Below are 17008 nucleotides of genomic sequence, written 5' to 3' on the forward strand. Positions count from 1 at the left end.
GACAGATCACCGATCTGCGAGAAGTGCAGGCTGCTTCATAGTGCCTGCTCTGAGCAGGCTTCTGTGAAGCCACCTCCCTCCCTGCAGGACCCGGATCCGCGGCCATCTTGGATCCGGGTCTGGAGCAGGCAGGGAGGGAGGTAAGACCCTCGCAGCAACGCGATCACATCGCGTTGCTGCGGGGGGGATCAGGGAAGCCCGCAGGGAGCCCCCTCCCTGCGCGATGCTTCCCTGCACCGCCGGCACATCGTGATCATGTTTGATCGCTGTGTGCCGGGGGTTAATGTGCCGGGGGCGGTCCGTGACCGCTCCTGGCACATAGTGCCGGATGTCAGCTGCGATATGCAGCTGACACCCGGCCGCGATCGGCCGCGCTCCCCCCGTGAGCGCGGCCGATCGCGTATGACGTACTATTCCGTCCTTGGGAAGTAGGGCCCACCCCACATGGACGGAATAGTACGTCTAATGACAGAAAGGGGTTAAAGAGAGGAATCCACATTTACCCAGGAATTCAGACTTCAGCCTAAGAGAGGTATTCACACTAGACATGTAGGGTCCCAGCAGCTTGAGGCCACCTTGTCGTTGGTTGCTGGGCATGCATGAATTGGCCAAGTTATGTGCTAAACATCTTAATTTTTTCTTAATATCCAGAACAGTATTGCTATCTATATTTCATATATTCCATGTCTACATGCTTTAACAATACAGAGTGCAACTTCTTTTTGTATATTGTATATGGAGGTGGCTGTTCCTAGTATGCACCTGTCCACACTAGCTTGGAAGTGCCAGACAGTCTTTGTTATTTGTTGTAATCTCTGCAGTCGTGTCATAGTTGGAGAAGTTGCCATGTCAGTCTGGGACAGATGGAAAAGAGGAAAAATGAACGATTCCGTCAGAAAGAACGTCAGCGGTAAGTCATTATCTGTAATGTGCTGTAATGTATTACATGTTCTGCAGGACTGGTATCTACCACTGTATGGTCACCATATGGCAGTAATATCAGCGCCGTTCTTTGTATAGAGATTATTTTCAGTAGTACCACCATGGTTATCTGCTGAGGTTCTCCTACATCCACTATTAAGATGTGCCATTTTACGTTGTAATCGGGGTTACCTGGTTAGGGGCCCACTCAGAAGTTTTGCTCCCTCTGAACCAAATCTCTAGCTATGCCTCTGAAACAGCACTAATCAGGTTAATTTTATTGATTATGAAGGCATGACCATTAGAATACTTTTTTTTTTATTTTCCTGGAGTACTTCAGTTGAGTGTCATCCAATCTTCTTAGATGTGGAGAAGATTGGAAAAAAAATTCTCCATCCTCTCCATTCTGTCAGTCTGTGGAAATCAGACTGAACTAGGATGTGAGAGCCTGGTCCACTATTTTTTTGATGGACCCATTGGTTTGCACGGCCGAGTGCAATCAAATTTACGCATGCAAATGGTGCATGCTGTGATTTTTTTTTTCCTTGAACACACTCGGTCCAAGAAAAAAATAAAAAATAGAACATGTGCAAGGCCCCATAGAATAACACTGGTCCAAGCGCGATCCAATGTTTTGTCGGATTGTACTTGGACCAAAAATAAACGACTATCGCTTGTGCAGTTTTTCTATTGCTATCACAATGTAATAGATATATCACAATCGGTTGCACCCAGCTCTGCTACACTCATAAGGCTCTGCTAACAAACATGCCATCGCAGGTGTTTTACAAAGAAAATACAGTGACCTACATACAGATGAGAGCAAAAGATTAATAATTCAGGTAAAAGCAGATTATTGAAACCAAAGAACATGGTGCAAAACTACCCTGGGAAGGAATGCGGAAGTTTTTATTCTATTTTAGGTGTCTGCAATATGCAGGTCATGTATACAAGAGAACGTACAGCACCGCAACCAGGTGAAAACGATAATGATAGGTCATGACTGACTGTAACGGTATGTCTGGTAGGGAACGCTGTGCCAGTTATGCTGGGGTGGGTACTTGGAACTTGTAACATCTCACTGCCAGGGAGTATGCCCTAGTTCTGATCTTGGCATAAGCTGGAAAGAATTACATAATAAATAAATTATATACCGTATTTATAAGAGATATATATAGATAGACATATAGTGTGTGTGTGTGTGTGTGTGTGTGTGTGTGTGTGTGTGTGTGTGTGTGTGTGTGTGTGTGTGTGTGTGTGTGTGTGTATAGATATATACAGTGGGGCAAAAAAGTATTTAGTCAGTCAGCAATAGTGCAAGTTCCACCACTTAAAAAGATGAGAGGCGTCTGTAATTTACATCATAGGTAGACCTCAACTATGGGAGACAAACTGAGAAAAAAAAAATCCAGAAAATCACATTGTCTGTTTTTTTATCATTTTATTTGCATATTATGGTGGAAAATAAGTATTTGGTCAGAAACAAAATTTCATCTCAATACTTTGTAATATATCCTTTGTTGGCAATGACAGAGGTCAAACGTTTTCTGTAAGTCTTCACAAGGTTTCCACACACTGTTGTTGGTATGTTGGCCCATTCCTCCATGCAGATCTCCTCTAGAGCAGTGATGTTTTTGGCTTTTCGCTTGGCAACACGGACTTTCAACTCCCTCCAAAGGTTTTCTATAGGGTTGAGATCTGGAGACTGGCTAGGCCACTCCAGGACCTTGAAATGCTTCTTACGAAGCCACTCCTTCGTTGCCCTGGCGGTGTGCTTTGGATCATTGTCATGTTGAAAGACCCAGCCACGTTTCATTTTCAATGCCCTTGCTGATGGAAGGAGGTTTGCACTCAAAATCTCACGATACATGGCCCCATTCATTCTTTCATGTACCCGGATCAGTCGTCCTGGCCCCTTTGCAGAGAAACAGCCCCAAAGCATGATGTTTCCACCACCATGCTTTATAGTAGGTATGGTGTTTGATGGATGCAACTCAGTATTCTTTTTCCTCCAAACACGACAAGTTGTGTTTCTACCAAACAGTTCCAGTTTGGTTTCATCAGACCATAGGACATTCTCCCAAAACTCCTCTGGATCATCCAAATGCTCTCTAGCAAACTTCAGACGGGCCCGGACATGTACTGGCTTAAGCAGTGGGACACGTCTGGCACTGCAGGATCTGAGTCCATGGTGGCGTAGTGTGTTACTTATGGTAGGCCTTGTTACATTGGTCCCAGCTCTCTGCAGTTCATTCACTAGGTCCCCCCGCGTGGTTCTGGGATTTTTGCTCACCGTTCTTGTGATCATTCTCACCCCACGGGGTGGGATTTTGCGTGGAGCCCCAGATCGAGGGAGATTATCAGTGGTCTTGAATGTCTTCCATTTTCTAATTATTGCTCCCACTGTTGATTTCTTCACTCCAAGCTGGTTGGCTATTGCAGATTCAGTCTTCCCAGCCTGGTGCAGGGCTACAATTTTGTTTCTGGTGTCCTTTGACAGCTCTTTGGTCTTCACCATAGTGGAGTTTGGAGTCAGACTGTTTGAGGGTGTGCACAGGTGTCTTTTTATACTGATAACAAGTTTAAACAGGTGCCATTACTACAGGTAATGAGTGGAGGAAAGAGGAGACTCTTAAAGAAGAAGTTACAGGTCTGTGAGAGCCAGAAATCTTGATTGTTTGTTTCTGACCAAATACTTATTTTCCACCATAATATGCAAATAAAATGCTAAAAAAACAGACAATGTGATTTTCTGGATTTTTTTTTCTCAGTTTGTCTCCCATAGTTGAGGTCTACCTATGATGTAAATTACAAACGCCTCTCATCTTTTTAAGTGGTGGAACTTGCACTATTGCTGACTGACTAAATACTTTTTTGCCCCACTGTATATAGATCTATCTATCTATATATACATATATATATATATATATATATATATATATATATATATATATATATATATATATATATATATATATATATATACACATATACATATATACATACAGACATATATACTGTGTGTATGTATGTATATCTATCACAAGAGTACCTGCTGTACCTATCAATATTCTTATCTATTTATCAGCACCGAAGACTTGGCATACAGAAAGCGAGATATGGCAACACTTGCAGGGTAATTCCACGGATTTGTAGATAGTAATGTATATAGAATAGCTACAGGCATAAAGCATGCACACAATGGCAGCTCACTATTACCTACGGGAAAGGGCACACTTATGGGGCTCAAAGTGGATTGTAGACAGTAGAAGATGAAACGCTTGGAGGAAATTCTAGCAATGTAATCCATCAAAGCATAACATACGTTTCAATGGAGCGACATCACTAGTAGGGATATTTCTCATCTCCAGGACGTGACTGGAACGACGGCCGGAGCTCATGTCAGTAGAGTGAACTCGGGTCGGTTCTCAGAGTTGAACAGATGCAATGTCTGTATCACTTTAAAAAGCAGATTGCCTTTGACACAAAAATGACGCCAAGTTGCAGTCTGCAAGGTTCCTTCCTTTCTTTTTCAGATCTCCTAATATGCAGATCTAAGTTTAACATTTTGCTCTGGTGGAAGTATCTTTCCCAGTAATTTAGGCTTCATGAGCTCAGCAAGGGCACATGGGAAATTTTACATATGGATCTGTCACGTACGCATGGCAAAATATTACAGTATGGGCTCAATTAATCCAGCAGACTAGGGCAGATAGATGCAGTTACTGCTCCCATCTGCTCTGCACCTGAGCGAGCCATGTCCGATCACAGACTGCAATATACGGACTGGCATATACTTCTAGGAGGCTGTCACGCTTGGGTCAGAATCTGTAGTAGTGATGAGCGAGTATACTTGTTACTCGAGATTTCCCAAGCATGCTTGGGTGTCCTCCGAGTATTTGTGAGTGCTCAGAGATTTAGTTTTCGTCAACACAGCTGCATGATTTGCAGCTGCTAGACAGCTTGAATACATGTGGGGGTTGCCTGTTTGTTAGGGAATCCCCACATGTATTCAAATCATGCAGCTGAGGCGGAAAAAACTAAATCTCCGAGCACGCCAAAATACTCTTGACACCACCAGAGCGTGCTCGGGAAATCTCAAGTAACGAGTATACTCACTCATCACTACTACAGATTCCTTAAATCTGCAATGCTAAATTATTTGTGGATTAATTGCGCAATATACGGTATGTTCCCTTTTGACCTCACTTGCAACAAATCCATGTGCACCACATGGCGAATTCCGGTCTGAAAGTATGCAGTATGTGGATTGGATTTCTAAAATATCAACCACTTGACGAAAATACTGTAATCCACTACGGATTTAACTGTGGAAATCTTCAAGGGAAATCCACAAATTCTGCAGTTTGGATTCACCCTAAATTTACATAGGATGGCATTTCCTCTGCAAATCAGCAGCAGAAAATATGCAAGTACAGTGTGGGTTTTGCTGTAGATTTGCTACTAATTTCACTCCTCTACAATGAAGTACGTAAGTTCCACGATGAAAATAAACAGAATGAATTGGCATGATGCAGAACTGAACATCTTTACAGCGTGTAAAGCAGATTTGGTCAAACCTTATCACTTTTGCAGGTCCGGTACTACACTGTGAATTTTCCTTTGCAATATTTAAAGGGAACCTGTCACCCCCAAAATGGAAGTTGAGCTAAGCCCACCGCCATCAGGGGCTTATCTACAGCATTCTGTAATGCTGTAGATAAGCCCCCCGATGTAAACTGAAAGAGGAGAAAAAGAGGTTAGATTATACTTACCCAGGGGCGGTCCTGCTGCGGTCCGGTTCGATGGGTGTCTCAGGTCCGCTCCGGCGCCTCCTATCTTCATAGGATGACGTCCTCTCCTTGTCTTCACGCTGCGACTCCGGCGCACTTTGTCTGCCCTGTTGAGGACAGAGCAAAGTACTGCAGTGCGCAGGTGCCAGGAAAGGTCAGAGAGGCCCAGCGCCTGCGCACTGCAGTACTTTGCTCTGCCCTCAACAGGGCAGACAAAGTACGCCTGCTCCAGAGCCGCAGTGTGAAGACAAGAAGAGGACATCATCGTAAGAAGATGGGAGGCCCCGGACCGCAGCGGGACTGCCGCTGGGTGAGTATAATCTAACCTCTTTTTCTCATCTTTCAGGATACATCGGGGGCTTATCTACAGCATTACAGAATGCTGTAGATAAGCCCCTGATGCCGGTGGGCTTAGCTCAACTTCCATTTTGGGGGTGACAGGTTCCCTTTAAAAAAAAGTAAGATTCTTATAAATGTGCAATGTACTGGGTAAGGGCTGTGTCCGACCATGCACAGCTGCTCCAGTACATGGTCAGCACATACCACAATTCCTGGCCAGGAGAAGAGGAATACGTGATTGTATAGATGACATAGTAGTGGCTCGCAGCTGCTGCTTTCTGTGAGGTAAAACATTAACCTACCTATTTTACCACAGGAGCAAATGTTTCTGTCCCTGTACAGTCAGACACAGCCATTGCACAGTACATACCAGGTGCACATTTATAAGATTATCTCAGCACAGGGACATTATTTTTTAAACACACCAATTGTGAAACTTATTGTTCCAAAGATTTATGGATTAAAATGTACTTTGACTGTGGGACAACCCCTTTTAAGGCTGGCGTTATGTATGCCAGTCTTAATGAAAGGTACCCTGGAGTCGGAAGCGTCAAAATTCATTAAAGGGAACCTGTCACCCCATTTTTCGGCTACAAGCTGCGGCCACCGCCATCAGGGGCTTATCTACAGCATTCTGTAATGCATTCTGTAATGCTGTAGGTAAGCCCTCGATGTAACATGGAAGATAAGAAAAACTAGTTACATTATACTCACCCAGGGGCGGTCCCGATGCGGTCCGATGGGCATCGCGGTCCGGCTCCTCCCATCTTCATACGATGACATCCTCTTCTTTGCTTCCTGTCGCGGCTCCGTTGAAGGGCAGAGCAAAGTACTGCAGTGTGCAGGCGCCAGTCCTCCCTGACCTTTCCCGGCGCCTGCGCACTGCAGTGCTTTGCTCTGCCCTCAACAGGACAGACAAAGTACGCCTGCGCTGGAGCCGCGACAGGAAGCAAAGAAGACGTCATCACATGAAGATGGGAGGCCCCGGACCCAGACCGTCCCTGGGTGAGTATAATCTAACTTGTTTTTCTTATCTTTTGTTGGCATTCTGTAATGCTGTAGATAAGCCCCTAATGTGGTGGCCTTAGCTTATAGGTGAAAAATGGGGTGACAGATTCCCTTTAAGTAGTGTCCTCAGTTTGGTTCCCTTCGTCTTGCCAAAAATGCTATTACTGTCAGGGACTGGAGTAAGGAACGCTGGCACATTTGTTAAGTTTGGCCGGGTAAAGCCATGCGCTGTCCCGCCACAGCCCCTCCCCAGCTCAGTCTATCTTGGCAGAGCTGCTTCAAACTAGAGTGAAAAATGGCAAAAGTCGCAAAATTTTACTCAACAATGTTGTAACTTTTCAAAGCATTTTACGTCAGTTTTCTAGAGTAAAAGCTTTGTTGTATTAGGCCCACAGATTCTAGACCCCTAAGTGAATATGAGCCAGGACTGATAATACTGGTAACCGGTTTATACCAACTGGCAGAGCGCCCATGTACAAACCTCCAATGTATGCCTGTATTACTGAGGAACCTTGCTTTCTGCATAGCTTTGTGCCAGTAATAAGGAAGTACGGTACTCAATATTCAAGATCATAAGGAAGTAGACGACCCAGGAGATCAAGAGATGATTAACTATTTTTTTTTTTTGGAAACATTAGCTTTTTAGCTTTTACATTGTGGCAGATATCTACTTTAATTTAACCAAGGTGTCCTTAATCTAGGGACTGTGGTCCTTTTGGTCCTGGATTGTCATTTAGGTGGAATGGATATTGTAGAACATGTCATCACCGCTGAAGCAACGTTTACAAGGACGGACCGGCTGCACCATATGACTGCTGGTCGGTAAATCTTTACCGATCATTGGATGATCGTTTATACAGGCAGACCAAAGTAAACGATGTGCACTGAGCGATCTGTAATAAATCGATCAGTGCGCATAGGCGGCCAGAGATCTTGGCAGTGCGAGTTCTATTTACAAGGGACGATTTTCTCGTTGGCAGGATGGGCAGGTTCACACTGAGCAGTAATCAGGAAGAATGATCGGGTAATCACTGCCCCATATTGTAATTTGGGGTCAGGTTGCTGTAGCCACCAGATAACTGGTCACAGCCATCGTCTACTAGAAGCCTACTATACACGTGTCCATGTGAGCCATTCACCACTTATTTTCGTGGTACACAACGGCAAAGAGAATAACCCTGCCAGCGGCCTGCAGATCACCCAAGACTCTGGAAATACTATGATGGTCCGTTCACATGGGGACTGTCAGGATGTTCAGCAATATTGAGTACAAAAAAGTGCAGTCAGCAGCGTGATCTGCTGTCAAATATACATCACTATTATCTAGCTGTAAAGCGATCCAGACAGCTGTCATGACTCCGCTATACATGAACGCCGTGATATGACCGCAGCCATACCCAAACTCTATCGTAGTAACAAAACCCATGTAAAATGTCAGCAAAGGCTGCAAATACCAGGCAATGGGAACGTTACAGGTCAATGTGGTTAGGCAAAATATTTGACATTCCTAAAGATTATAAATCGATAAATCAGACGTTTCCAAACCAGCAAGTGGCACATTAGGCCTGAGGAACTGGTTTCCCCGTACCTGGAGCTAATTATAGGGTGAGACCTGCAAAGTCATTTGGACTATTTAGAGCAGACCTGGGCAAACCACAGACCGAGAGCCGGAAGGGCTGAAACAGTGGCCCATGGGCTGCAACGTGCCCTCCCCCGCCCGCTGTCACCGCTATTCACATTTTATGGCTGCAGACAGCGGTGAATATATTGGTGGTGCTGGAGGAGCCGCTGGCTCCAAACAGCATGTGAGACAGCAGACAAGATGGCATTATTTCATCGCATCATCTGTGCACTGCAGAGAGTCAGTACACTGGAGACCGGAGAAGAACCCCGGGGGAACAGGAGCGAGGAGATTTCTTTTTTTTTGTTGTTTTTTTTTTCATGTGTATTGGATGTTTGTATGTATATCGAAGGCTATGTGGGGGCTCACGCTGCATATGGGAGGCTATGTAGGGGCTCATGCTGCACAAAGGAGGCTATGTGTGGCGCATACTATATACAGGGGGCGGTGTGCGGGCTCATATGGTATATACAGGGCTGTCAACATACTTAATTTTGCTCAATATTTTAAGTGATACAATATAATTAGAAAATAATTATAATGAATATGTTAATATTAATATTGAGCAGAATTAATTTCAGCCTATTGGTTCGGCCTCCACAACAGTCATGATCTCATGTGGCCCCTTGGAAAAATAAATTGCCCACCACTGATTTAAAGGATTATTCTCAACATTAAAAGCTTGGATAGGTGATAATTTGTGGATCCGACTGATGGGTCCAGGGACTTCGCCTCAATTTCTGACATTGGTATGTAAATAGAGTTAACAGGGTTCACCGACTCCCATCATCCCCCTGCAATCTAATTGAAGGCTACCAACAGGTTTGGCAGTCGCTGCCAAATTTGCTCCCAGTGAAGCGTCCTCTTTACTGCAGTACTAAGGTATTGTAGTAACTAGTTTAAGTGATCTGACGGTCGAGGGTTCAAGAATAAAAGAAAAAATTAAAATCACCTTTTTCCACCCTCATTAGAAATTATCAAAAAAAATAAATATTTTTTTTAACAAATTTGGTAATGCCACATTTATATAAGCCTGGTCTATTGAAATGTGACTAATCCATAAGGAAAATGTCACAAAAAGATACAAAAAAAACCCCTCAGTATTGCATTTTTTTGTCACCTCAACAAAAAAAAAACAAAAGAGGGATCAAAATGTTGCATGTACTATGAAAACAAGCTGGCACACTGCTCCATCAATAAAAAATTAAAAAACGTTGTGAGTCGCAGAAAATGGAGAAAAAAAATGGTTTAACAAACTTAAGAATTTTTTTTACCACTAAAATAAATAAATAAAAACTATGCACGTCTGACATCGCTGTAATCGTACTGACCTGAAGAATCATGCTGACAGGTCATCTTTAAAATACAAAGAATACCTTAAAAACAGAACCCCCCCCCCAAAAAAAAAAAAAAAAAAAAACAATGACAAAACTGTACTTATCCACTGCAGGATTATATTGCACTGTGGGGAGGGGCGCCATTTAAAGCAGGATAACTAGAATCGGCCCTGGCTAGGACCACCGCTGATCCAGAATACAGGATTCTGAAATGCCCCGTCAAGAGTGGAGCAATGGCAATTTACCGGACTGACGGAGAACGTATGGGGAATTCTCAGCATAGGAAGCAACAGCACATTCTAGCAATATGGCGTCACTTTGTAGAATAAGAAAAAACCTTTAAGGCAATGTGCGCACGTTGAGTAAACGATGCAGAAATTTCTGCATCTTTGGCAGGAAAACTGCAGCTGCAAAACCGCATGTTTTTGCCAGTGTTTTTTTGACTGATTTGAGTGAGGTCAATAGTGAAAAACGCAAGGCAAAAATGTACAGAGAATTGATATGCTGCAGATTATTTTCTGCACCCAATCTGCTAGTCAAAAATACGCAACATTTGCATGACACTCCAGGTTTCTCATTCACTTTGCTGGTATTAGGATTGCTTCAGGTTTTGCTAGCAAATCTGCATGGTAAAAACGCAAAAAATCTGCAACGTGTGCACAAGCCCTAAAAAGGTATTTCTGAGATTTAATTTTACTATTCTTGCAGTTATAAGCTACACTGTATATCAATGCCAAGAGCTGCACAGGCCCCTGTGTTACCCAATCAACTCATCAAAAGAATTCAGGCCGCTGTTTATGGCAACCTGTCAATGGATTGCAGACTCATAAACCTGACAATTTCCATCATCCAACACATGGGGAGTGTCAGGGTAGATTTACAAAGACCGCATATGCTGCAACAGTAAATCCAGAGGACCGCTGCAGGAAAAACTGCACCAAATTGTATATTTAACCCCTTAATGACTGCCAATACGTCTTTTTACTGACCTGAGATATAAGGGTATAGCATCCCCATACTGGTGACAATCCAGCAGCTGTCGGCTGTCCACTGTAGCTGACAACTGGCTGCATTAACCACGATCAGTGTTGGCACAATCCATATCTGTTTAACCCCTTAGTTGCTGCTGTCAATAGTGACATCATATAAATGGTTAAAGTGTGGGGGCTTCTTCTTTATCCCCATTGGCACCCTGAGATCATGATTCTGTACCTAACCCCTTTCTCATGTACAGCACCATGGAATTAATGGTGCTATATAAATAAAAAATAATAATAATGATTGTGTGGTCCTGATATTTGCCATGGCAATTCACGACCAAATAGCAGCCTTAGAGTCTGCCAGCTATAGTAAACTGTTCAAAAGTTAGCGACATCTAGGTAAAAATACACTTTTTTCATTCCCATCATGTCACTTTGCATTAATTCCTGAAAAGCACGTGAAGAGTTAATAAACTACTTGACAGCAGTTTTCAATGTGTCAGGGGGTGCTGTTTTTAAAAATGGTATCACTTTTCAGTGGTTTCCAATATATGGGACCCCTAAAGTCACTAAAAAACCTGGAAAGGTCCCTGAAAAAAAATTATTTTGTACATTTCTTTGGAAAATAAAAAAATTGCTGCTACATTTTTAAACCTCCTAAAATGCTAAGAAAATAAAATAACATTTTAAAAATGGTGCTGATGTAAAGCAGACATGTGGGAAATGTTATTTATTAATGTTTTTTAATACATTTTTTGAAATTTGTGTCAAATTTATGATATTTTTGTAAATAAATATTTTGGTAAATAAACAAAAAAACGTATTTACCATTATCATAAAATACAATGTGTCATGTAAACAATCTAAGAATCACTGGGATATGTTGAAGCTCCAGAGTTATTTCCACATTTATGGTACACCGGTCAGATTTTTTTTAAAATTGATCTCGTAAAAAAAAAAACCTGGAATGGTCCCAGCAGAGCGAAGGTGCGCTCTACTGTACATCACTTTCGGGAGTGTACGTCTACAGGAGGTGGACACTCAGAAAAGTCTACGAGGTCTGAATGTCTGCTCCTGTAGGCACACACACCCGTAAAAAGTGCGCGGCAGAGAGCAGATTTGCTCTGCCATCACCATTACAGTCTATGGCCAAGTTGGTGCATGCGTCCGGACACTGTTTTGTGGGGGATTTCGAACGTATGCCTGACGAGGACACAGAACGCAATGTGAAAGAACCTTATGCAATATATCTGTTCAGATGGCAGGTTTTACACGTACTGATTGTGTGACCAAAAAAAGAAAAACATCTCATCATGAGATCTCCTGTACAGTGGAGGAGACTCACCTATACAAGTCTATGGATGCATAGGAAAAAAAACTAACAGAAAAAAAACAGATAAAAACTGCAGAATCCGTGTAGCTTTTGATTTTTCTGGATACATCACCATTATTAACAAAGGAGGCTGGATTGTCTACATATTACTAAATGTCATGCGGGGGTAAAAGGCGGAAGCGTGGGAGAGGGGTAAACAGTAGGAGTTTCCTGAATGAGTATTGGACACTCCCTCCTGCGCCCGCCTGACCCCAGGCTCACTCTCTCCTGCGCCCACCTGACCCCAGCCTTGCTCTCTCCTGCGCCCACCTGACCCCAGGCTCACTCTCTCCTGCTCCCCACCTGACCCCAGGCTCACTCTCGCCTGCTCCCCACCTGACCCCAGGCTCACTCTCGCCTGCTCCCCACCTGACCCCAGGCTCACTCTCGCCTGCTCCCCACCTGACCCCAGGCTCACTCTCGCCTGCTCCCCACCTGACCCCAGGCTCACTCTCGCCTGCTCCCCACCTGACCCCAGGCTCACTCTCGCCTGCTCCCCACCTGACCCCCAGGCTCACTCTCGCCTGCTCCCCACCTGACCCCAGGCTCACTCTCGCCTGCTCCCCACCTGACCCCCAGGCTCACTCTCGCCTGCTCCCCACCTGACCCCCAGGCTCACTCTCGCCTGCTCCCCACCTGACCCCAGGCTCACTCTCGCCTGCTCCCCACCTGACCCCAGGCTCACTCTCGCCTGCTCCCCACCTGACCCCAGGCTCACTCTCGCCTGCTCCCCACCTGACCCCAGGCTCACTCTCGCCTGCTCCCCACCTGACCCCAGGCTCACTCTCGCCTGCTCCCCACCTGACCCCACACTCACTCTCTCCTGCGCCCGCCTGACCCCAGACCCGCTCTCTCCTGCGCCCGCCTGACGCCAGACCCGCTCTCTCCTGTGCCCGCCTGACCCCAGACCCGCTCTCTCCTGTGCCCGCCTGACCCCAGACCCGCTCTCTCCTGTGCCCGCCTGACCCCAGACCCGCTCTCTCCTGCGCCCGCCTGACCCCAGACTCGCTCTCTCCTGCGCCCGCCCGACCCCAGCCTCGCTCTCTCCTGCTCCCGCCTGACCCCAGCCTCCCTCTCTCCTGCGCCCGCCTGACCCCAGCCTTGCTCTCTCCTGCTCCCGCCTGACCCCAGACCCGCTCTCTCCTGTGCCCGCCTGACCCCAGACCCGCTCTCTCCTGTGCCCGCCTGACCCCAGACCCGCTCTCTCCTGCGCCCGCCTGACCCCAGACCCGCTCTCTCCTGCGCCCGCCTGACCCCAGACCCGCTCTCTCCTGCTCCCGCCTGACCCCAGACCCGCTCTCTCCTGTGCCCGCCTGACCCCAGACCCGCTCTCTCCTGTGCCCGCCTGACCCCAGACCCGCTCTCTCCTGTGCCCGCCTGACCCCAGACCCGCTCTCTCCTGCGCCCGCCTGACCCCAGACCCGCTCTCTCCTGCGCCCGCCTGACCCCAGACTCGCTCTCTCCTGCTCCCGCCTGACCCCAGCCTCCCTCTCTCCTGCGCCCGCCTGACCCCGGACTCCCTTTCCTATGCCCGTCTGACCCTGGCCTTAGAGATAGGGCTGAGGTTTGGGTAACACAATAAGTACATTTAATATACTTTTTTTTAAAAAAAAAGAGGAAAAGCCACAAAAAAGTGACCTAGAACGACAATGTACTTCCTTAACCTACAATACGTGCACTTGGAGGGAAATAAGGCAGATCACCGGCCACAGCTCAGGTACGGGGCGACCGGGAGCGCTGGGAACCCTCACTACACCGCCGCCATATCACCGGTCACCTGACACATAGCCATCACAATGTTATCACCGTGGGATGTGATGTCAGTGATGTGTCCATGGTGGCCGCCCGGGGAGGGGGATCAGCCGCACACACTGTGCCCCAGCACCCAGGGCAGCAGGTGGCACCCAGCACTCTACCTGAGGGAAGGCTCTCTGGCTCTGCATGCTGGCTGCTGCTCTCCGCCGGTGCCTGGCTCCTTGTGTTTCTCCTCAGCAGTATTTCCCTGTCAGCACTTCCGCCTTCCCTTCCTTCCCTGCTCCGGTCAGCCCCGTGTCTCCACGCTGGCAGCGCTGACGTTACCAAGCAGCGCTCCTGCGCGTCCACAGCGCCTTCTACTGGGAGCACATGAACGCGCAGAATAGCCGACTACAGGCGATATGGCCTCTGCCGGCCACCGTACTGGAGCTGTCACCTACAGCCGGAATGTAAACGCTGACTGAGTGGATGACGTCAGTAATTGGGCGGAGCCAACCTGCCAATCACTGCTGGAGAGTGATACAGCTCGTCCATCCCTGCTCTGTCATGTCAGATCCATGTGAGATCACGGGCGTATTATATCACGGGGTATTATATCACGGGGTATTATATCACGGGGTATTATATCACGTGTCTTATAGGATATCGCTCATCTGTGCGGCTCTCTCATACCAGTCTATTATCCATCTATCATCTATTATCTATCATCTATCTATTATCTATCTGTTATCCATTATCTATTTATCTATTATCCATCTATCATCTATTATCTATCTATTTAACTCTATCTATCTATCTATCTATCTATCTATTATCTATCTATCTATTTATCTATCTATCATCTATCTATCTATCCATCTATCTTCTATCTATCATCTATCTATCTATCATCTATCTATCATCTATCTATTATCTATTTATCTATCTATTTATCTATCTATCTATCTATCAATCTATCTATCTATCTATCTATCTATCTATCTATCTATCTATCTATCCATCTATTATCTATCTATTATGTATCTTCTATCTATTATCTATCTATGTATCTATGTATTTATCATCTATCTATTATCCATCTATCTATTTATCTATCATCTATCATCTATCTATTTTCTATATATTACAGGTCCTTCTCACAAAATTAGAATATCATCAAAAAGTTAATTTCAGTTTTTCATTACAAAAAGTGAAACTCATATATTATATAGTGTCATTACAAACAGAGTGATCTATTTCAAGGGTCGTTTTTTTTTCTCGCACCCATTGACTTCTATTACATTGCAGAATGTGATCCGATTTCTGACTACAATTGCAGCATGCTTCCATTTTTTTTCAGCCTGATCGTGATTTGATCTGAGCTGGAAAAAAAAACCGCAGATGACCACACAATAATAAAATAACGTTGGTCCGAATGCAATCCGATTTTTAATCTGATTGCACTCATCCGATTTCATCGCAAGTGAGAATGAGCCCAAACGCTGGCTTTCAGAAAAGGATCATAATGACTGGCATGAAGGGGTGATCATCAGATCTCCGGTTGTTATGGCAACCCGTTGGTGCCCCGCGATCACATCATGGGTGTGCCGATGAGCACGTGGAATGACACACCCCTATACCGGCACGTGTTAAATGCCGCTGTCTCATTGACAGCAGCATTAACCAGGTTAACAGCCGCAGTTGAGGTCCTCTCCACCTACGGTTGTTAGAGGCGCATGATGGCTGATTAAATCAGCCATCATCTGTCAGGACAAATGCGGGCTCAGTGTGCAAGCCGGCATCAAAGTCAGGGACTCGACTCGTGATGTAAATATACGCCTTGTGTCATGAAGGGGATAACCTTGCTCCTGGTGGGATTTGCACCGCCTGCAGCACTTATCATTATATCCGCTGTATCTGTATAGTCAGTGGTAGGTGGATGGAGATCTTATGCACTTTTAGTAAAGTGGTGGAGGCAAACTTTACAACTAAAAACAGCAAATCCAGTTATGGAGCATGTAATAGCATGTAATAAATAATGAAGGGTATTGAATTATTGAATGTCTTCTAGAATGCACTAAGCGAATGTAAGACTGAGACACTCGTGCGGGGAACACTGTTAGTAGCAGAATTTAGAAACGCTAATGCTATTAAAAAATGTTTTTAGAAAGACCACATGAAAGGTCCTTGACCAAATGGCCAACCTAGCATCAGAGGATATTCCCATAATAATATGTCTGAGAGAAGGGCGGAACAAACAGAGCAAGGACTCTGCAAACCAAGAAAGTCATGGATATTTTATACTCTTCGTTTGCTCAGTCATGGGGATAATATCACTGGATCTGAATTACCGTATATACTCGAGTATAAGCCGACCCGAGTATAAGCTGAGGCACCTAATTTTGCCGCAAAAAACTGGGAAAACTTTTTGACTCGAGTATTAGCTGGGTATGTGGATCGCCCCCCCAAGGGCCGTGGGGTACTCGGTACCAGGTCTGATGTTCACTGGGGGATGTCACGGTGGCTGACCCGGTCCGAGGCCCTGGGACATCCGTGAAAAGGGAAAGGTCTTTAAAGAGATGGAGTTTATGTTCGTGACGCCACCTGTGGTATTCGGTCAGGGTGACCGACGCTACCTTAAGGGGTCCGCTGGGGTGATGTTATGGCAGCTAGATGGTATACCTTCCCACAGGTGAACTATATCCCCAGGGCTTCCCGGTGTGTGGATGGTGGTATGGTGAATGGCGCAGTGAAGAACGAGGACACAGAGTTGCAGTCTCTTTACCTTTACTGAAGACTTCAGCATCCACAGTCCAGGGTACAGATCACAGGGTAGGCAGAGTCCGGCCGGTTTGGAGGCAAGTCCAGAGTGCCCTTGACCAGGTGGAAATCAGTAGCCTTCC

General features: G+C 45.6%; 1 protein-coding gene across 2 annotated transcripts in view; it reads right to left on the reverse strand.

Moving 5' to 3' along the window:
* The window catches only part of PDXDC1 (pyridoxal dependent decarboxylase domain containing 1), a 104546-nt gene extending 89869 nt beyond the window's left edge, over positions 1-14677 (reverse strand). Inside the window, exon 1 of one of the 2 annotated variants that reach the window (XM_077275118.1) lies at positions 14288-14677. In XM_077275118.1, the coding sequence (XP_077131233.1) occupies positions 14288-14314 (27 nt within the window). In that variant the 5' untranslated portion in view covers positions 14315-14677. The remainder of the gene's footprint in view (positions 1-14287) is intronic. The other variant, XM_077275117.1, reaches the window with a different exon arrangement.
* Positions 14678-17008: the final 2331 nt, after the last annotated feature.

This window comes from Ranitomeya variabilis, chromosome 7 (assembly GCF_051348905.1).
Source record: "Ranitomeya variabilis isolate aRanVar5 chromosome 7, aRanVar5.hap1, whole genome shotgun sequence".
Classification (NCBI taxonomy): domain Eukaryota; kingdom Metazoa; phylum Chordata; class Amphibia; order Anura; family Dendrobatidae; genus Ranitomeya; species Ranitomeya variabilis.